Source organism: Salvia miltiorrhiza, chromosome 8 (assembly GCF_028751815.1).
Source record: "Salvia miltiorrhiza cultivar Shanhuang (shh) chromosome 8, IMPLAD_Smil_shh, whole genome shotgun sequence".
Classification (NCBI taxonomy): Eukaryota; Viridiplantae; Streptophyta; class Magnoliopsida; order Lamiales; family Lamiaceae; genus Salvia; species Salvia miltiorrhiza.
Genome location: NC_080394.1, coordinates 54,364,017 through 54,386,102, shown reverse-complemented (window position 1 = coordinate 54,386,102; position 22,086 = coordinate 54,364,017). Strand labels below are relative to the sequence as shown.

Here is a 22,086-nt window from a genome sequence, read left to right as displayed (position 1 = left end):
GTAAGCAGAATGGTTCCGAATATCTGAAACTATAAGTTGATAGCTTTAATCGAATTATTAACATCATATACAAAGCATTTTGACCCCTCGTAAGTCTGACTCTGAAGTTCATTGATGAATCATGAAAGTTATCCTCAAGCCATAGCTAGTGATAATCGAGGCTAGAAGGGAGTCTCAACTTATTAGGGCTTAGCTAACTGATTACATAAGTCACACTCATCGCTATAAGCAATATCATACTTAAACTATCATTGAATAAGGCAATAGTCGATTAGGTGTTCCGTTTTGCGTGAACAACCTGAATGAAGAACAATGCATGCGTCAGTGATTCGTGCGTGGCACTCCGCTTGCACTACTTTCATTGGAATCTCTTCCTCTTTCTTAGCTCTTCACCATGGCTATAGTGAAATATAACTGAGTTTCTAGCTTCTATTGTTCTTCTCGTAACAGTGATCATGCATTCTTAACGCATCTAAGTTTATTGAGATATCTAATTAATCAATAAAGCATAAAACTTGAATGTAAGCATCAATACATATATATAGAACGTGAACTTCTCAATGTTTTAAAATCATTACCACCTTCTTTCTTGCTGAGCATGACGATGTGATGAAGTGATGGGCTTTGGTTGACTGACTCATATATACTAGTGATCATACTAGAAAAATGGGCTAACTCTAGGGTTCAGAGCAAATGAACTGCTCTGATACCACTCTGTCACGACCGGCCCTAATTAAGGATAATTAAGCCGGGGAAACCGTGACTAATGGAGGGAGATTAGAAGCGGGGTAGAAAGGGAAATAATCAAACAAGGAAGAATCGCATTTCATCATTTTTAACAAAAGGGATATTTATAATATAACGGAGGTTTAGTCGTATAGACTCAAATAACTAGTAAGTTCGGATAACTCCGACTTAGCCAAAATAACATAAAACTTCTGAGTACGCAGCGGAATAAGGTTCTGATTACATGTATGAAGACATGTATCCCTAGAGTTCATTAATACATAATAAGACAAAAGAGTCCCGTTCGTCACTTCATCACCATCGGCAGCTACTCAACCTGCACATTTAGAAATATATGCAGGGCTGAGTACAAAAGTACTCAGTGGGCACGTATGCCTAAGTATAAAAAATACATGCTTCAAAACTGTAAATTGTCATGCCATCATAAACAGTACAGCAAGGGAGTTTTTCGCTAAAAAGGCCCAAGCTTACTAAGTTCATTTGTGATTCTTAAAGTTCGACTGCAGTCTAAGTTCTCTTGTAATCTATCATATCTGGAACTGTGTGCCGGAGAGGTGGCCACCTCTCACGGTCACTTGACCGGCCAACCCGCTAGATGACTCACGGTCACTGGTGTACACTAGCCCTGGCAGGATAGCTATCAACTGCTCAAGACCCGAATTCGATTACATGATAAAAGTCACATCAGATAGATATCATACTGAAATTTAAATATTTTATGGCAAGACAATATTTGAAATAACTTCAATTAATTTAGTCATGGAATAACTTGCTTGAACGTAATATTTAAACTCATTTGATATATATGAAAGTAATGCCCACCTGATAGTGAAGCTTTGCTACAGTTCAGTAACTCATTGACTAGCTCTTACTCTTGCGCTTAACCTTGAATGCGAGAACATAAGGTCAAACCTTAGCTCGATGAAAATTCTCAAATAAATGAGAATGCGTAAAATAAATATGCATGACTCATATTCCTTTAATTATTATTCTGGGATAATAATCTGAAAAAAATTCTAATAATAATCCAAACTATAGGATTACAGCTCGTCTTATGAGATTGAGTTATTAATCTTAATTAATCCACTCATCTCATAGGTTTGCTAACCCATTTACTAATTAATAACCTCGTCCTAAATTAATAAATAGCTGAATCCAATTAATCAAATCTAGACTAGTCTTTAATCGAACTAGAATAAAATAATAAGGCAACCTCATTATTTAAAGGGAGCAACATAGGACAGCCCAAATAAATAGATAAGGAACTGGGCCTGGAAACCATCTAATCATACAGTCCATTCTAACTCTGGCCCAGCTTAAATATACAGCTCTTAAAAAGATCAGCCCATTTCTATTAATACTGGTCCAAGAATGCGGCCCATCTGAAATAAATAAACTGACCTAACAGAAAGAAATAAAATAATGGCCCATAATTAAGAAAATAAAGGCCCAATTCCAATCAGCCCATTTCTCTCTCTCATCAATCGGTCTTCCTCTCTCTAATTACACACACACTCGCAGCAAACCTCTCCCTCTCTCGCTTGGTTCCGCTCACAGGCACATGCCCAAATCTGTCGCCGTTCGTCGATTGTCGCAGTCGCGGCGGCGGCTCCTGATAATCCGGCGAAGCCTACGCCTTCAACGGCCTTGTCTTCTCTCTACTCAAGTTATGCTCAATCAAAATCAGGAATTGAACCCTAACTCCTTCATTTCTCAAATCGCCGCCGTCGCGGATCTTCTCCGGCGAAGCAGGCCGCTGTTTCCGAGGCTCTAAAACTCCAGTGCCGCTTCTCTCAACCGGCGTGGTCGATGCCTCTAATATCGGTGAAGATCTGGTGCAACCGCCGCCGTCCGCCGACACGCGTGGAAGCTCTATCGCCGGACGTCGCCGCTGCTGAGGTAACGCCGCCGCCCGGAGTTGCAGCTGCTTTGCCCGGAATCGAGGTCGCTGGTCTGATCTCCAGCAGCCCGCCTCGCTCCTCGTCTCTTCCACGAAGGAAAAGCAAAGCCCCAATTCTCCCTTGAAGTTTCAAACGGGTTTTCTCCCCCAAAATCAGATCGGCCTTCCCTTTCAACTCCGGTCGGCTTCTCCTTCCCCGGCCGTTCAACTTCCGCCAGCTCCATCCAGCGTTGGCTGTCTCCGTGTCTAACCCCGGCGTCGTCCCCTCTCGGTTCAGCTACGCTGCTGCTGGTTCAGAATCGGCGAGGGTCGTTGGGAGTCGTCGTGCCCTTGGCTCTTTCTCTGAAATCGCAGCGCCGTCACCTCGAATCTGAAAATCCGGCGAGGCCGACGCTAAATTACTCAACCGGAAACAAATTCGACTGCTCCTCTCTTCCCCGTGTTGTAGCAGATCAGTCGTCGTTGTTGGGTCTGTAAACCCAGCGACTAGCGGTCGCCGTTTGTCCCTGGCGCCGCTCTCCCCATTCTTCAGCAAGATACTATCTTGCTGAAGCCGCTGCTCCGGCTTCTGAACCATCGCTGCCCCTGCTCGAACTCCGGCGAGCCAGCATCATTCAAGGCAAAGCTAAGTTCGAACTTATTTCTACAGTATAATAGGGATTTGTTTTGTATACGTCACTCACTTCTTGCTGCCATTTTATTATTGCATATATGTTGCTGGGAGGCTCTATTGCATATCTGTACATGGTTCGCGACGCCTAGTTGTTTTTCCAATTTGGTGCAGGCCATAAATCATCTTGATTCCTATTTTCGATTATGCAAGAGATTAAACTAAGCATGTAGTTGTTTCTATATCATAAGAGTTCTTACTGACTTTGTGATTGCTAAGCCCCTTAAGTATATAGACTCATTTATGAACTCAGTATTTTTTTGTTAAAAGATGCCTTGATGGGTATGAGCATGTAACATTGACTAGAATAACTGAGTTTAGCAATTACCTTGTAATTGTTTGGTGTTTGGTGGCTGCTGCTATTGATTTCAGAAGGAGAATAACTGAAATAAAAATGATTCCTTAACGAATGCAGGTGAACTATGGAAGAATGGGGAAGTTCAAGCTACAACTTACCTCTTCGAAATCAAGGCTGGAGTTAAAAGAAACAACCCTCCCTCTCTGAACCTTGGTGCGCCTAAAAGAAGGAAAAGAATTATGGCTGGTGTTGTATTTTTTTTTTTTAAGTGAAGTTGGCTACTTGACTATCTTAATTCCATAAGAGAGCTTACAAGTGAAGGAATAGGATTAGGTATAAGGTGTGCGGCTGAAAGACCGCTACTTTGTACTATAGCATGACTGTGAGTAGGTGGCCGCAGAGTTTGAAGGAAGGGGCGTGCTGTAACAGTAATTGATGTTTCTTTCACCTTTTTGTTGCACTCACACGTTCTCTTCTTTCCTCCTTTTCTCTTTTCCTTCTTTTGATAAAGTTTCATACTTTTTCTTTTCCTTCTTCTTTTTGCACTAGATAGTGAATAGTAGTGTAGAAATGATTGTTGATAGTATTTGTTGGAGAGCATGCGTGTAGTATGCTATGATTGTAAGTGTTGGAAAGTCTTGAGGTGACAAATAGAATCCCATAGTAGTTTTTGTATCAATTGAGGATCTATAAATCTAATTTTTTTTTCGTATTCTACTAATCTTTATAAAGCCTCTGCGAATTAAATATCTAATTTAACTCGCTCTATTAGTCGGGATTAAATCCACAACTGAGTAAAGTAATAGATAGAAATAATATTTCGATTACAAATAAAATAATAACTCGACTTTGCTAAGTCAATTATCATTCTGAAATAAATCATTGACTACTCAATAATTCAATCGTTGTCATCTCAGGTAATGACATCTAATTCAGAACTCTGAGCTGAATTAACTGAATATTAATCACTGAATTAAATCAACTGAAATATGTAAAAATAAATATTGCATTTATTGCTCTTAATCATAAAATAAAATAGCGGGCTACTACACTCGCCTGCCCTTCGCCACTCCAGTCCGCGTCGCCAACAGCCCAGACTCGGCCTCCGGCAGCAGCCCCCTGCTCGGCTTCCAGTTTCCAGTTTCCAGCGGCCCCCTTCCGATTTCCAGTTTCCAGCGGCCCCCTTCCGGCTTCCAGTTTCCAGCTTCTATTTGTGTTGATATGAGAAAGGTTAGATTTGGATATGAAGATTGAGAATCATAGATTGTTAGTCTTCTACGACTATCTTATATGGAGCTTAATTTGATTGTGTATCAATGGCTAATTGAATTTGCGTATGATGTGATTGTGCATTTGGAAAATTGACTTCTTAATAATTAAAGAGATTATTAGTTGGTAAACAGATTTCGTATACCCTTGAGAAAAAAAATGCATCGTCGGTTCGGTTTACCGAACCGAAACCGACGGTTTTTCTGGTTCGGTTTTGGTTCGGTTTGGCACCCCCAATTGGTGCTGTTCGGTTTCAATTTTTACTATCGGTTCGGTTTTCGGTTTTAGGTGTTTGGTTCGGTTTTGCACCGAACCGAACCGATGCTCACCCCTAGTGGAAACGGTGACAGTGTGTTGTGATAATGGAATATGGGAGGCGGAGATAGGCCAGGTTGGCTAGGCGGCGGAGTAAAGATAATTCAAGGAGTCGATAGCAAGTAAGATTTTTTCGTGTCCTTTGTAACCTAGTCAGTCTGTCTATATAAAGGGCAGCCAGCCGCTAGGGTTTTACAAGCTGACCTTATCCGTCCACGCTTTCCACTTCCAAGTTGTTGCGATTTGGACGGGATCATAAAGATTCATCCTTTGACTGTGTCAGCTTGGCGAAAGATATTTTTTAGTGTTGATGGCTAGGTCATGTGACTTCGTCAACAAGGTGGGCGGTAACCCTTGGGCCGGATGTGATACCTCCAGCCTGGTTATCGATTCAAGTTGATCTATAGCTTCTTGGGCTAGATGGACCAATATGCTTGACTGACTGGGCCTCTTAGGGTCGTGCCAGATTGGCGAGCTAACTTGATGGGTTTGGGCCAAGTGCGATTTATCCAACCGGACTATTGAGACAAGTTGGACTTGAAGTTTGTCGGGCTGGATTGACCGGGCTGTTTAGCTCATTGGTCCAACTTGAAAGATTAATTGGGTTGGATTGACCAGGTTGCTTGGCTTGCTGAGCCAGCCTGGAGTGCTGATTGGATACGGGTCATGTTGACGAATTTTGCCCACTACAGTATTATATTTTGATTATTTCAATAATGGTATTATTGATGACTTGTAAGTTTATATGTGCCAAGTAATTTGAATAAATATGACAATATTTATCTTTATATGCATATAAATTTTAATTTGTGTTGCTTTATAAACAAATATTTTTTTTTATCAATCGATTAGTGGTAAAATAGGGGTTGAACATGATATAATTGTCATTCATTTTTAATTAATATACATGATCTTTTTAAATTTAAATAGACGTGCTACTATAAAATTAAGCAATTCAATAATTTATTTTTTTAAATAGTATCAATACTAATTCTCCAATTAATAATTTTTCGATGAGTCATTTTGATGCTTAATATGTAGTAAATGTAAATCTAATATAATATTTAATTAAAAATAGTGATAGTAGATATGTTAATACAAATAAATATAAAAAACAATACAAACATAATTAAAGATTTAATAAATTTAAACCATATCTAAAATATAATTTTTAAGATGAGTATAATTTATTATTCAGCTATAAATTTATATTAAATTAATTTAAATTCTACTTTAAAAACAATACTTTTAAATTGAAGAGCTTTGAAATGAGCTAATATGATTTTAAAAAAAATACTATAATGTGACTTCAATATTAAAAAAAGAGTGGAGAGTGGAGAGAGGAAAGAGGAGAGATGAGAGAGGAATAAATTAATTTTATGATTTCAAACTATTATAACTTTTTTGTGTCAATTTTTTTAAATATAATTTTTACATCAAATTAAAAATATTGTCATGATCTTTAATTTAACATTCATATTGAATATTTTTCACGTATCAAATTTGATGATTTCTAGAAAATAATCAAAAGAAAAAAGAGAAGTGAGATAAAATTTGGTAAAAATCATATAATGAAGATGGTGAGAGAACGTGTGAGATGAGAGAGTTAGGAGAGAGAAAGTGTGATAAAATGAGTGATACAAGGAGAGAGAAAATCTGAAGGTAAAAAGTTACCGTTAAAAACTGGTGTTTCATATATATATATATATATATATATATATATATATATATAGATTATTTTTTGTTATAATAGTCAAAGGTCAAATTTATCATATTGAGTCAACTAAAATTAGTAAACGTTTTATTGAAGGGAAAGCTATGTTAAAATTACGTGTCATTTATCAATATATAAATTAATAATCTCTCCGTCCCACTAAAAGTGACCTGTATTCCATTTTGGACTGTTCCATTATAAGTGGCTTATTTTCATAAATGACAAAATTTAACCCTTACAAAAAGTGTGGATCCTATCACTTTTATCACATTTACAATATTATTCTTAATTTTCGTGTCGAAAAGTTTTGAGTCACTTATAGTAGAACGGTATCATTTTAATCATATTCGCATAGCGTCACATAATAAAGTACAAAAATAATGGGTAAATAGATGACTTCTAGAAAAATGTTTATTAAAATAACAAATTAGCCCAAAAATAATGTTTTATTTTTTCTATTATGTAAGTAATACTCTATTTTTTCAACAGTATTTATATTATTTATTGTCATTGAAGTAAGATTCTTTTTCATTATCTATGCAGCAATGTATACGCCATGTTAACTTCAATTAAAAATATAGTCCAAAGATCAGATCCAATATTCCAATTTGAGTCAATAGATTTGATTTAATCCGTCATTAATTATATGTTTAATGACTAGGATTAGTTGGCAATTCAACTTTAAAATTTGCTGAGATGAATATTAGGTGCCTGGCTTTAAAAATCAAGATTGAGGGAATTTTTCGAAATTTGGGTTTTGCATTATTTCCCTATCTTTATTCCGAAAAAAAAAAACCACATTAATTATGCATTGCCGACATCGTTTAATTTTTAGTGAACCAAAAATAAAGATTGTATTTAAAGGACCAAAATTGCAATTTTCCTTGGTAATTGACTTTTTGGATCGATTGGTACTTAATTGAAAGTAATATTTTCCTAACTAGTTTTAAATCCATATTTTATAGTGTACCATATTAATAAATTTAGAGGTATTGGCCAGTAAATACATCAACTTTCCCAATTTTCTAGAATATAACATTACCTTTAGTTTTTGCTCCATAATACACCACCTTTACGATTCTTCTGATTTCTCCCATGAAAATTTCTGAAAATTCAAAAACTACCCCAAGCATAATCAAAATTGCAGAATAACCCCAACATCAATTCAAAACAAGACAGAATACCCCATTTTGTTTTTTAAACAGTCTAACAAGTAATCAGGCCCAACATGCTTCCGTAACACTTCAAAATAAATTTTAAATATAAACCAACATTATACCTTTGTCGACTGGTCTTCTTCAGAAGTCAGTCCGTTGCGTTTTACGGTTCGTCTGCCCACCCGGCACGTTCCAACCACGCACTCGCAAGAGATGGTTGCAACCTTTCTCCTTCACTAAGTGTCGACTCAATACTATGTTGGAAAATATAAAAATATTTTTACTCAACCGGAATAGTTGGACGAAAACTAAGCGTTTATAGAGGAATTATATAATAATTAATTTATTTCATAAAATCTTCCTCAGGGAGGAGACTAACTTGTTTAGCTACTCATTAGTAGCTAATACTTGTGTACATAAAATTAAAAGGACTAAAAACTCAAATTAAAACTACTGAAAACTGGAATTTAAAAGGTTACAAAGATAATTTTTCTAGAGAGAGAGTGCTGTGAAAATGTGTTGTGATTTTCGGATGCCTTTCTCTCTTCCAGAGCTTGTGTTTATATAGAGGTGTGAAGCCCTCTATTCTTCCTTGGGTAGTTGGCCTCGGATTCCTTTAATCATGTCCAGCTAGCTTGGATAGTGACAACCTCCTTCTTTTGTCGGCCTTGATTGCCGACATTTGTTAGTGTCATCACATGGTGCTGGACCCTTGCTTTATCGTTTTGTGATAATGTTGGTAGGGGCCGGCTGCTTTTCTCTTCCACTCACGTTTGTCCTGGATCTTTTGGTGAGTGGTCCTCCTGTCATTCCACCCATTCTTCGTTTTCTTTGTGGGTGCGATCCTTGCTGTCAATCACATGATTCACTTTGCTTTGTCGGTCACCTTACTTTTTTGGTGCCCGAGGTGCTCTTCCCTTTGGAATCTGTCGCTCATCATGTTCATCAGACCGGAACCTCCTTCTGTCAGGCTTTGGGAAGAATCCTCTTCCGAATTCCGGCTCCTTCTGCGTTGAACATTGATCGCAGATTTTCTCAATCCAATAGCCCAGATGAGCCATATTACAAAATTTGCGATGAGTCTCCTTGCTCCCCGCTATCTTGTTATCCCACAACGTTTGCCTTTTATTTTCGAAGGATTTTTCGGCAAACGGGGTCGTAGTTCCTGTCATGGTGTTTACCAGGAACGTTCCCAGATCTGAGCTCTGGTAGAACTTGAATCTGGACTTCATTTTATCCATCTCTGTGAGACAGACCCATAGACCCCATGCTCGTCTGGTGGAGATTTGGTCCTCTTTAAATGTTGAGACGATTGCGGCCTGGAAATCAGGAACTTTGATCCGGTTAAGGGCTCCCGTGTCAGGTCTCCGAAGCTTGATGAAGTGGAAAGCTTCATGGATTCCTTTTCCAACTGGTTCTGGGGCTGCATTGAAGAAGTACAATTCCAGAACATCTCCCCGTTTGAGGGACTCGTTGTTCTCCCATGCATCAAACACCGTTTTTTGGATCCATTTGGGTAGACCCTTGATCTCGGTAAAGGCTGGAGAGGTGGTATAAACTGAGGCCAACGCCCCGAACTCATACCACTCCTTGATGTCTTGTGGGTTGGCTCCTGGAGTCGTCCATACCCGAGGATATTTTCCTCCGACATCAACCCGGCAATTCCCCGGATTAATGCCCTTTCTTGTGAGAAGTTTCTCCCACCTGTTCTGATACATCTACCAAGAAGGAGAAATTTCAATAAAATCAGTGTCAACCTTAACTTGGCCGGTCATTGGCCTAAGATTGACCTCTTCCTCTTTTACCCCAGAGGTGGAGGGTTGACATGTTGACTCAGGGTGTGACCCCTTAACAACATCTTCTCCTTGAGGATCCGGCTGTGAAGCCATCACCTTAGGACTTGGGCTAGGGGTACTTGAATCCCCTGCTACAGGTAATCCGCCCTGTACGGAAAGCATTGCTTTAATCCGATTTTCTCGGATAGCGCGCAAGAGCGGCTTGTTGACTGCTTCTTGAAGATTGAACATCTTCATGAAGCAGGCATCGATTTGGTTAGATACTTGGGCTTCGTCAGCCGCCTGTATCTTCCCTGCTTGTTTGGTGTGTAGGACACACTTTTGCCATTCCTGTTGTAGCAGCTCTAGACTTTCAAAGAGCTGCGCCTGTTCTGCTTCGATGGCCTCCACCTCAGGGAGCTCCATCCCTTGTAAGGAAATCTGCAAGAATATTTTGATCAGATTTCAACATGACAATATCAAATTCATAATATTGACATTCCGCTTGCCATCTTAACAATCTAGCCTTTTCAGGTTTAGATTCAATCGTTTTTGTTAAGAAAGCTTTGACATTAGTGTTATCTACTTTCAAAATGAATTTTTTAGCAAGTAAGAAAAGCGGCCATTTTTTAAACGCCTTTCGCACTGCAAAGAATTCCTTTTCGTTGATGTGCCATCGCACAGCTTCGTTGTCGGAGAAAAGACCGCTACAATATCTGCAAGGTTCTTCTCCATAAGGGGTGATCTTTGTGAGCACAGCTGCCCACCAGAAATCACTCGCGTCTGTATAGAGGACCAGGTCATCCTCATCTTGTGGTATTGAAAGTTTTGGGTGATTTCTACAAATCTCTTTTAACTTCTTCATACCCTCCCGATGCTCCTCCTTCCATATGAATGGAACATCTTTCTTCAGTAATGGGCTGAAGACTTTCCGGTACTCTGCAAGATTTTTGATAAACATTCCTGCAAAGTTAACAACTCCGAGAAAGCTTTGGAGCTGCTTCTTTTCCTTGAGATCTTCTGGAAATCCCTGGACCTTTTCAACAATATGATCTTGTAGAATTATCCCAGATTCATCGATCTCGATCCCCAGAAACTCCATCTTCTGAGTGGCTATGACTGCCTTATTTTCAGACAGCACTAGTCCTTCCTGTTGGCAAACATCCGCAAAGATCTCCAGATGCCTGACATGTTCATGGATGTTCTTTGATGCAATAAGAATGTCATCAATATAAACAAACATAAACGAAGAATAATCTTTGAAAAGATTATCCATTTTCCTTTGGAATATCTGAGGTGCGTTGGCTAACCCCATTGGCATGACATTCCAGACATAATGTCCTTGTGGAGTTGAGAAGGCTGTGAACTTCTTACTCCCTTCGTCCATGCGAATCTGGTAGAATCCTGATTTGCAATCGAATTTTGAGAATACCTTTGCACTTCTGATGCAGTTGATAAGGTGTTCTCTGCTTGGGATGAAATATCCATCAAACTCAAGAATGTCATTAATCCCTTTATAATTAATGACCAATCTTGGCTTTCCTCGCTTGATCTCCCCATGATTTCTGACCAGAAATCCAGGACTGCTGTAAGGCGATTTCCCTGGTTCGATCAGCTTCAAATCAAGGTGTTCCTTGATTATACTCCTCATATCCTGTTGATCCTGAGTGTTCATCAGGATAGGTCTGAACCTTACGAACTCATGCTCCTTTCCAGTTTTAACTTTCAAGGTAGCTTTGAGCTGGTTCTTGTCCCACCATGCCAAAGGATTCTCATGGTAACACTTCTGAATCCTCCTTTTGACGTCGGCTATGGACACCTGTTCTTCTTCCTTAATATCTTTGTGTGATATCAGGGATACTTTGAGAATTTGAGTTTCTTCCTCGGAGAGATCTGGGAATCCCTCAGTTCTGCATTTGAGCAAAACTTCTCCGAATCTCCTTTGATCCTTCATTTGGGGTCTCCGGAGTCTGCCATCATCACCACGCTTGCTGCGAAATTTGATTGGCATTGAGCGATGAAAAGCTCCATTGAGCCTTTGCACAATGATCTTGTGATCACAATTGGTTGTGAACACCAGCCTCCTGGCTTCATTGTCCTGTGTGTACCGCTTGAAGGTTTGCAGAAAATTATTTCCAAATAATATATCTGCTCCGATATCATGGAAATATATCGGTGGAGTCTTGACCTTGTACCAAGGTGTCTGTCCTGCACCTCCGATTAATATTTCCGTTTGTTTTACTCCCTTTGATAGGAGTAAAATCTTTTTGGAAAAATCCCTTCCCGCAATTCGAGGCAGTTCTTCTTCAACTTCTGCTGGAAAGACTCCCCGTTTTGCTGTACAGATTCCTGCTCCTGAATCCACATAAGCAGCAAAATATTCTGCTTTGAATTTCTCATATAACATCCCTATAGAGATGTATATCGAGAATGGACTTGTCATTAGATCAGCAACTTCTGTCGGCCAATCGTAATCTCCATTCCACTTGCTTTCCATGACCATGGATGATATTTGTCGAGGAAATTGCGTCCTAAGATCAGAACGTCAGTTTCTTGTCCGGCTTGGCCTTCGACTTGGATTTCAAAGCCTCCAACCTCCAGAATTCCGATATATCGGTTGCTTTCTGGATTTGCCAAATAATACAACATGTTACAAGGAAACTGATTTTCTTTGTTAGTTGTATCAAATCTTGTGGAAACCCCTCTCCATCCTTGTGGACATTTGAGCTTGATTCTTTTGTCCGGAACTGGTGTTTCCTGAATCGCCCTTCTCTAATAAGTTTGAGAGAAACTCCTTGTTATAGGCCCTGAAGTTAGCCTATTTCCTTGGAATGATAACCTTGGTGCTCCTAGTCTGAGACTCTGGGTATGGCTAAGCACCTGCTTGTCCCCAACGTCGATGTCGATTCCTCTGATCTGAGGAATCTCTACTCGGTTTGGTTTGACTGCTTTGGCTACTTCTTTGAATATTTCTGGAATCTCAATAAATTCTTTTCCCAGAAATAACTCCGTGTGGTGGGAATTTGATAAGGCATACGAGACTTGATAAGTCAGTGAGTATGACCTATTTTCTTCCGTCATGAACTCCTTCTTTTTGTAGTCCTCATAAAGTGTCAGGGCCCGACTGAAGGATGAATCTTGTAGATTATAAGCGATTTGTGGGTAGAATTCGGTTATAATCTTCTTGGCATAGAGATTGCCCGAAAAGGCTCCAAGAACTGATTCTCTGGCATCTCTGATCCTCTTGTCGCAGAGTGCAACATCAATTGGTTGGTCTGTCCCTGGGAAAAGGGAAGATTTAATCACCAACTGGATTGCTCCAATATGAATCCATTTCATCGTATTCGCGACTTCTGGCTTCATTCTTTTAAGATCCCGCTTTATGTCTTCAGCTGGGACCAGCTCGATTTCCACCTGATTGCTTGTAATCTCAATTGGAAGTGCCAATTCTTGACTGGTAACGCCAAAATAGACATGATGCTTCCTTTTGAACGGGATCAGGCTGTGTAAGACCTGATTTAATCTTCCATTAGAAAACCCTTGGTATGTTTGTACCTCATCGGTTTCCTTTTTGAGTTTTTTCACGAGCTTCTTTACCACCTCCTCTTGTGGAATCAGAAAATGGCTGGTAAATCCACTCTGATCCTCCTTCTGGGTGTGGTGGATCTCGTGTTCTTCTTTAGTCTGACTCGTCTCCGGTTGATCCATCGGTCATCTCCGAATCTTCAGAACTAAAAACTTCTTCTTGCTCGTATATGCTCTCATCAGAGGATATATCTTCAAACTGATACACGGGTATCAATTTCTGGTAATAGAGAGCATGTTCGATATCCTGTGTGGATTCGAATTTCTTTATCCCTCTTTTCTCGTTATCGGGGCAATTGGTAGAGATATGCCCCTTTGCACCGCACGTCCAGCAGTTGCAATCTTTGAAACTTTCATTTGCTTTGGCCTGAGTACGCCTGAAAGTTTTTCTCGCCGGGATTCTCTTTTGATTTGAGAATCGGTTTCTTGATGGTCCGCTCCGTTGGCCTGATTTGTAGGAGCGTGCCTTCTGTCTGGTCCACATAGTTCTTGGCTTCCAAGAACTTCTTCTAGACTTTCTTTCATAGGGTTGGTACCTATGTTTCTTTCGGCTCCTCCTTTGATACAGCAACTCAGCACCAATCTCTGTTGGAAGATCAATGTTGTCGCACATCAATGGAGATTTCTTATTGAGTCTCCTCAATCTCTTGAGATTCCTCTGGTCCGCCGCCTTCTGGCACCATTCGGACAGTTTCTTGTGAACATATGACATCCTTCTTGATGCACTATCAAGTGGATATTCTCCTGGTGAAACGTACTCGTTGATGAGCATCTCCCTCCATGGACTTGGAAACTTTGTGAAAAAGAGGTCCTTGGCAGTCCGATCATCAACTACCCCCATATGGACATATAGGGTGTATAGGCGCAGAAATTCATCGAGAGCTTTTGGCTCTAACACCACCAATCTTAGATTGTAAAGTGCCTGATGATATTTCTTTTGCTTCTCTTCTGCGGATCCTTCGAAAAAACCCATTCCAAGAAAATGGATTTTAATTTGCTTGGTAGCCAACTCAATAATTTTAGCAGCTGATGTGTGGCTGAACAAATCATTCTTTCCTTCGGTGTCGGCTTTATCCCAGTATTGTTTTGCCATGCCCGCAAAACTTGCCTCGAAGATTTTGACAAATTCTTCTTTGTCATATTCTATCGTGGCAATCACAATCTTCATTGTTGAAGCCCATTCATCGATGAGTCATTCCCAATCTTTGAAACTGGCTTCATCGAGGTTGAGAATCAATCCGTATGGATGGATTGGTTCTAGTGTGGCCTTTCCTACAGGAGTATCCCGCATTTGTGGCCAGCGTCGTCTGGTTCGTTGGTAATGGCTCGAATCATCTGAAGCCCCACCCCTTTTCGACGAATCTCCTTCTTGGTGCTCAGTTTTGGGCACCTCTTCTCCTTGGTTCATCTTTAGATCAACCATGTTGAGGTTAGCGAAAGATTCTGCTAACTCCTGTAGATCTTCTAATCCGATTCGATCAAGGCTATTCATTTGCCTTTCATGATTCGAATTATTTCCTCCGGTGTCAGCTCCTTGGGTGCTGCATCGAGTGGTAGTGGATACGTCGGGTCTTTGGACCATTTTTTCCGAATTTTTCCGGAACATGGTTTTCGCCGTTCGATGTCCTCCACTCTTTTCTGGATATCACGCAAGAGGGTTAGTATTTCCTCTTGTTTGAGTGATATTTTGCTCATCTCCATTGGTAGCTCATACAGCTTGACGCCGTAATATTCCACCGTTTTTTGAATCTCCCGCAAGTTGACATTGTCAGAGGAGTTCGGCTCGATCTTGTGGTAGCCTGGATAAGCTACTCCTGCCTTGTCTTTTGGTTCCATCAATCGTGCGACTGATGGGCCTCGTCTCTGGTTCGTTCAATCGCCGTCCTGGTTGCGGCGAGTCCCATGAGGTTCTCATGGTAGAATTGGATACTCGTGATAATATCACGAATAATCTCGATATCTTCTCCTCGTCGTAAGTTGGTAACGAGGGCTCGATTGTACCAGTTGAGACCGTCTAGTAGACGGGTGGTTTCTCTCTCCAGATGTTGGAGAGAATTCCTGTATGGTACACATCTCGGACACTCGTCCGGATCCATAAATTTTTAATGGAGTCTCCTCCCACATAGGTTAATTATAAAATAAATTAAATATAATATAATTCCTCCATAAAAACCCGCTCTGATACCATTTTGAACAAGGATCTATTAAACTGTTTTTTGCTTAAAAGTATGTGGCATTGTCTCACAGTCCAGACCCAGATTACAGAGTAATCTATCGGGCACGAGGAAAGTTTCCAGCCGATATACCATTCAAGCCCAATTTTAAACATATTTTGGGTATAAAATGTCTTTAAGTCAAAATCAAAAGTTTTAGGGGTCAAGGTGCAATAAATATTATAATGGGGTTATTTTTTGAATATCCATACTTTGGACATGGGAGATTTTAGAAAAAATTGAAAGGTGGTGTATTATGGGGCAAAATCTAAAGGTGGTGTTATAAACTAGAATTTGGTCATAGTTCATGTATTTAGGGGCAATAACCCCATAAATTTACACCTGTTTTATATAGAAAAGAAAAAGTGATGCATATATTGCTTCAGTGAGCTTCAATACCTTAATTACTCAATTTATTAATAGTCATTAGTCAGCAAAATAGAAACTAATTACACGAGGTTAGTGCGGGTTTTATCATACTCCCTCCCTATACGAAAAATGGGGCACAATTACTATATTTGGCGTCTACAAAAAATATGACACTTTTCCTTTTTATACATGGGCCCACCACTTTTCCTTATATTTTATTCTTACAAATATCCTTTAATTCAATCACAACCACTCATTTCAAATAATGATGGAATCATTTTCTCCACTAATCACCAATTTTATTAAAATCTGTGCCAAGAAATGTGCCTCATTTTTTGTGGACGAGTAACATATTCATAAATTAAGTCCTTCAAATCTCCGGAAATTAAGCAAAACTCAATACCAGCTTAATTAGCAATTTTTTTTTACTTGGGGGAGTTGAGGAGGGGGAGCAGCAGTGGGGTTTGAACTCGAGACCTCACTGTTCATATACAGAAGGTTGCACCGCTTGATGTCCCTTTGGGGTTAGGGCTGGGAAGTTCGGGATCGGGTACCCGATTACCCGACCCAAAAAAATCGGGTATCGGGTACCCTATACCCGACTAATTCGGGATCAGGTTCGGGATCGGGTATTTAGGGTGTGAAATAATCGGGTATCGGGTATACCCGAAATACCCGATATTTTAATTAATAAATTTTCAATTATTTAATTAAATTAAATATGAAACTTAAAAATTAAAATTAAAGTCTAAAATATATAGAGGGTGTGCTTGGTTTTATGCATCGAATTTGTTAGAAAAACTGAATTTATCTATACTTTCCGTTTTATTTTTTATTTGTATTTATTTATTTATTTTTAAATTGGGAACCCGAATACCCTATTAAGCCAATTCGGGTACTCTAATACCCGATTTACCCGAATTTACAGTTTAACTTTGGAAATTGGCAATTTGATCGGGTAATTTAGGGTACCCGAATACCCGACTCAGGTACCCGAGTCAGGTATTAGGGTACCCGATTTACAAATCGGGTTCGGGGTCAGGTATCGTTTTTGGACCTTATTCGGGGTCGGGTACCCGATTTTTTCGGATAGGATACCCGATCCCGACCCGATTCCCAGCCCTACTTGGGGTCGCTTTAATTGGCAATTTGGATAATTAAATTGAATAATAAATTAATTCACAATATTTTTATCGGCTACTCGAGATCATCCCGATTTGTTTTTGGATCCCTAGACACGGGATATTATCAGTATAATAATTTATATATTGAAAATCGTGTATATTTTTAGAAGACAATTATCCTTGGATATCTTATTACGCTTAATTGATTTTCATGACATATAAACCAATTCCGTGGTTTCATTTAAATAAATAAATATACAAAATAGATATAAATATTAAACAAAATTTAAATATAAATAAATACAAAAATATATTTTAATCAAATAAATAAATATTTTCATACAATGAAAGCCAATAAGTGTTATTGTGGGCTGTGATCTTAACTAATTTACTTTTTGGGCTATTGATTGGGCCGTATATGATATGGGCCAACAAACCATTACAAAGAGCCCACATATAGAGAAATAAACACTCCTATGTTACGTAACTTATGTGAGTATTATTTGAGAACATGGCACTCATTTGTTTTGCATTAGTATTATTATTTTATTTTATACATTTATTATAATTATAATAATTTACAAATTATATATACACATATATATTGAGATAGAAGCCCATGTAATCTTGTGAAGGTCCAAGATTTTGTTTTCGGGTTTTTAGATATAGGGTCGGATCGACCCGTTTTCCCTTTAAATGCTATTTGAATTTCGGGCCTAGATTTGGGCCGGACTCAAGCCATATCAATGGGAATCCGTAATTATACATCCACAATGAATAAACTATACATCCAACAGTGGAGAAGACCTAATTTAAACGACAAAATTGAGACATTAAAGACTTTCTCTTCGAAAAGGTCGTCATTGGTTCAAGTCCCACTGATATTTTGTTTGCATATTAGATCGTACACCTCTAAAATTAGATGTCGGTGATTCATTATAGAGTTAATAGGCTCAATCAGCCATTCTTGGATAAGAAAAGAAAAAAATGTCCACCCAAATAAAAATATGGAAAAACTAGCTTTTTTAATGTAAATGTACAATTATACCTTTAATACTATTACACATTTTTTCGCAAAAGTGTGTAATAATGTAAAATACTCCGTTACACACTTTTTTCAAAAATCGTGTAATAACGTAAAAGTGTGTGATTGCGAAAAAGTGTATAATAGAATATTTTACATTGCTACACATTAAAATAGTATTTTAGTCAGAAATGCTATTGTTTCCATATTTTTATTTGTATGACTAAAATTTTCTATAACTAAAAGGTTTTGGCTACAGTATGGTGTTGCCTCTTCATTATATCTACATTCTAATTAAAATTATACAAACACGATCATTCATATATACTACGACTCCATAATCCATATCACAAATTTCTCAATTATGTCTACGTATATATATATTAATATATATGTCTCGTGTTTTGATTTAATTACTTGATCTAGCAAAGAAAATCAGCAAGAAGATCATCTAACAAACAATTGAAAACCCCAACTTCCAAATCCTCACACATCTCTTGTCTCTCTTCTTCAAACTTGTTCCAACAAAACCCTCTCTCCATATCCTTCACAAACGACTCTCTCTCCTCTTCCACCTCCCATTCATACGACTCCCCCATCTCCCCACCCACCCATGATCTTGCAACCCTCAAAATCTCACACTCAAATTCATCATCGTGCAACTTCCCATTTCTAGAAACTTCGTCGATGAAGAAATCCAACATCACGTCCTCGTCGTCGTCGCCGTGATCTTCCTCGACTTGGCTCAGCAGCTGCCTTGCTTTCTCTTCGTAGATGGCGAGTTTTCCTTTGTGACACCATTTTGCTCCTGTAAAAATTATGGAGTTTTTGTAAGAAAATGAAGGGGAAAAAACATTAGGGTTTTCTTTCTAGAGGGGAGAGGTGTGTATATATGTACATACTTTGAAGATTTTCAAGGATTTGATGAAAATGAGTGCATTCTTGAAATGGTGAATCAAGAACTGAAACTGGGCTTTGCTGCTCATATTCTTCAAATGATGACCAATCTCCCTGCAATTGATTAAACATAAAAATTATTATGACGTGTCTCGTAATTAAAAAAAAAACTATACCCTAATTTTAGCTAAAAGCATCTAGTAGTAATAAATTATAGTCATATATAGATAAAAATATAGAAATAACTGTCATTTTGGACTATGTCCTATCCACTTATACAAATTTTATGTGTAACCAAAATTAGTGTAACAATGTTATTTAAATTGTTATACAAATTTTGGTTACAGATAAAATTTATTTAAGTGTGTAATGACATAATAGTCCAAAGTTACTATCTCTATGTCCCACCAAAAGTGAGCCGTATTCATCTTTGGGCCGTCTCAACGAAGGTGATTCGTTCCTTTTTTGGTAAAAATTAGGAAACTTAAGACTATGTTAATGAAACTAATTACATCCTTATTTTTCTTAATTATCCTGATTAATACTCAATCTTCATGTTTTTTAAATATTTTTGAATTTTTTTAAAATCTTTAAATACACATATAATCAAATACATTAATACACTATACAACAACTTCTTAAATCTAGTGCCAAAAAAACTCATACGGAGGGAGTTCTATTTTCATATTAATTTATATCTACGTGGTTATAATTTCATTTTGCTATATAAAATAGATTAGATTGAGATATTATTTTTTTTAAAAAAAAAATAGATATATTTCTTAATTGTTATATACTAGAGAGAAGCGAGATGTTATAAACTTGAGAGAAGCGAGAGAATCGATTAGAGAATACGAATATCGTTATTATGAAGTTCACAACACACCCATATTTATAGGTGTTAAACCAAGTGTGAACGTCCGGTGTGAACGTTCACACGGAGGACAGTCAACTCCGGTGGCTTGAAGATGTCAAGTGTTATTCTCCCTCTAGGTTTCTTGGTCAACACACATAAGATATATCTAGAAGATATATTTACAACATTAATGTAAATATATACCTTGGGATTCTTTAACGTGGACAACTCTTCATTTTCACCGTCGCACCTCTTGCTGCATGAAGTGGCAGCGGCAGCGGCGGCGGCGCTCCGGTGAGGTGACGGCGGGAAATCCAACGGCCTAGGGTCATCCTCCGCCAGGTCCCTGAAGGATCTCCACCGCAAGATGTCTTTGACCTTGACTTTGACTTCCGAGACGCCACCTAGGATGCCGCCGTCGCCGTCGCCGTCGTCCTTAGCCGGCCGCGGCCTCCTGCTGGCCAACTTCCTCGAAATGGTCGCCGGCGATTTCGAGGAGGCGAAGTGGAGCAGCTTGATCACTTTATGGACGGCGGAGAGCTTCGTGGCGGCGGCCCTCCTCGACCAGCTTCGGAGTAGTACGATGTGTGGCTTGTTTGACTTCGCCGCCGCCGTTGACTTGCCCGACAGAGACCGTGAATGCGAAGAAGCATCGTCTCTGAGAAAATCTTTGAGCAACATGGGACGATTTTCGATTAATGGACCAAAATGTTGTCGGATTCTTGGGAGATTTGAGCTTTCTTGAACTAGTAAAGCCATTTTTTTAATTTTTTTTTTGGAGTTCTTGATTTTCTTGAAATGGAGAAATTTGGTGATTGGGAGAGAGAGGAAGAGAGATGAAGTTGATGTGATTAAATTTTGTGGGATCTAAGCTGGATATAGGAAGTAGCTAGATTTATAGAAAAGAAGAAACAATGTATGTGGAGAAAATGACAAACAACACGTAGAAGCAAGGATGCTTCTAACCGATGATTTAAAAGAGGAAAAAATATATATATAAATAAAAGATGCATGGGGCGATATTAATATTTTAATGGTTTAGTTTGTTTGTGTTGAGGGATGTCGGAGAGGAGTGAATTATGAATGAATTGAATAGCGCAGTTATTGAAAACTGTCGGTGCTATATGCTTTATTTATACACATATTGTATTTCTTTGATCCACTAAAATTATAATCTTATTATTATTTTAAATTAATTGATTCTCATATTTTAAATTCCATTTATATATTTATAATTTTAACGAATCATTTTCTCCACTTTATACAGATTTATCGAATATTAATTATTAGAACTCGTGCTCCCTTATTCACATGCACACTGCAATTTTTGTGGACGTGGGAAGTACTATGAGAGCGATGACACGCCATAAATTTGTTACGAAACATTATGAATCATATGTAAAAAATCAAGAATTTTAAAAAAGAAAAGTAATTTTTGTCATTTTTGGGATTCGAGCACTAAAAGTCTGAAACGTTAATTATTCATAAAAGTGATGAATTCGTACTGTAAATCTTTCTTATAAGTGTTGAAAATTATTCTTATTATACAATATACAAGAATCATTCTTTCTTAGTTTGCACCGTAAATTATTCCAAAAAATGATGAATTCAATGTATATCTTTAATTTCTTATCTAAAGTGATGATATACATCTGGACTCAGTTGATAATAAAAGTTTGTTTATTTGAAATCTTGAGTGCAATTATATAAAAACACATTGTGGTCGGATAATATGATAATAGACACATAAAATATACTAAATATATCATATTTTTATTAGTTGGAGTTCTTTTTTTTTTTTTTATGAAACTCATGGTTATTTTTGGTAAATATGCGAAGGAGGGGAAAAAATCTGGTAGGTTTGCTGCATTATTGATCAAGGTACACATCAGACTGTTTCTTTCGTGCTGCTACCGTTGATTAATTAATTAATTAACAGATAATTAATTACTGTAGAACGTTTTATGTCGGGGTTTAGGGTGAGATTAAGTGATGAGTTTGAGGCAGGATTTATATAATAATGGAACTTATTTAACTTATTAGTGGTAGTAGTTAGGATTGACCTACTTGATAATTAACATCAATTATATATTATCGAAAATCGAATCAAACTGTAGCAGTGTAGAACTGAAATATAGAGTATATACTCCCTCTGTCCCGTTATTAATGGCAC

At 38.2% G+C, this 22,086-nt stretch overlaps 1 protein-coding gene and 2 long non-coding RNA genes across 3 annotated transcripts; 1 reads left to right on the top strand and 2 right to left on the bottom strand.

Annotated features, from left to right (window-relative positions):
• Positions 1-824: 824 nt before the first annotated feature.
• On the bottom strand, positions 825-3,737 carry LOC130999200 (uncharacterized). Its single transcript, XR_009093434.1, has 3 exons — positions 3,646-3,737; positions 1,570-1,632; positions 825-1,063 (listed from the first exon to the last, which is right to left on the bottom strand). It is a non-coding gene; the product is annotated as an uncharacterized LOC130999200 (long non-coding RNA).
• On the top strand, positions 1,641-4,321 carry LOC130999203 (uncharacterized). Its single transcript, XR_009093437.1, has 2 exons — positions 1,641-3,276; positions 3,733-4,321. It is a non-coding gene; the product is annotated as an uncharacterized LOC130999203 (long non-coding RNA).
• Positions 4,322-18,460: 14,139 nt separating this feature from the next.
• Positions 18,461-20,883, bottom strand: LOC130999199 (uncharacterized). The gene is made up of 3 exons (XM_057924702.1): positions 20,118-20,883; positions 19,063-19,171; positions 18,461-18,968 (listed from the first exon to the last, which is right to left on the bottom strand). The coding sequence occupies exons 1-3, from the start codon at positions 20,670-20,672 to the stop codon at positions 18,583-18,585; spliced, it is 1,050 nt and encodes a 349-aa protein (XP_057780685.1). The 5' UTR covers positions 20,673-20,883; the 3' UTR covers positions 18,461-18,582.
• Between the last annotated feature and the right edge of the window lie 1,203 nt (positions 20,884-22,086).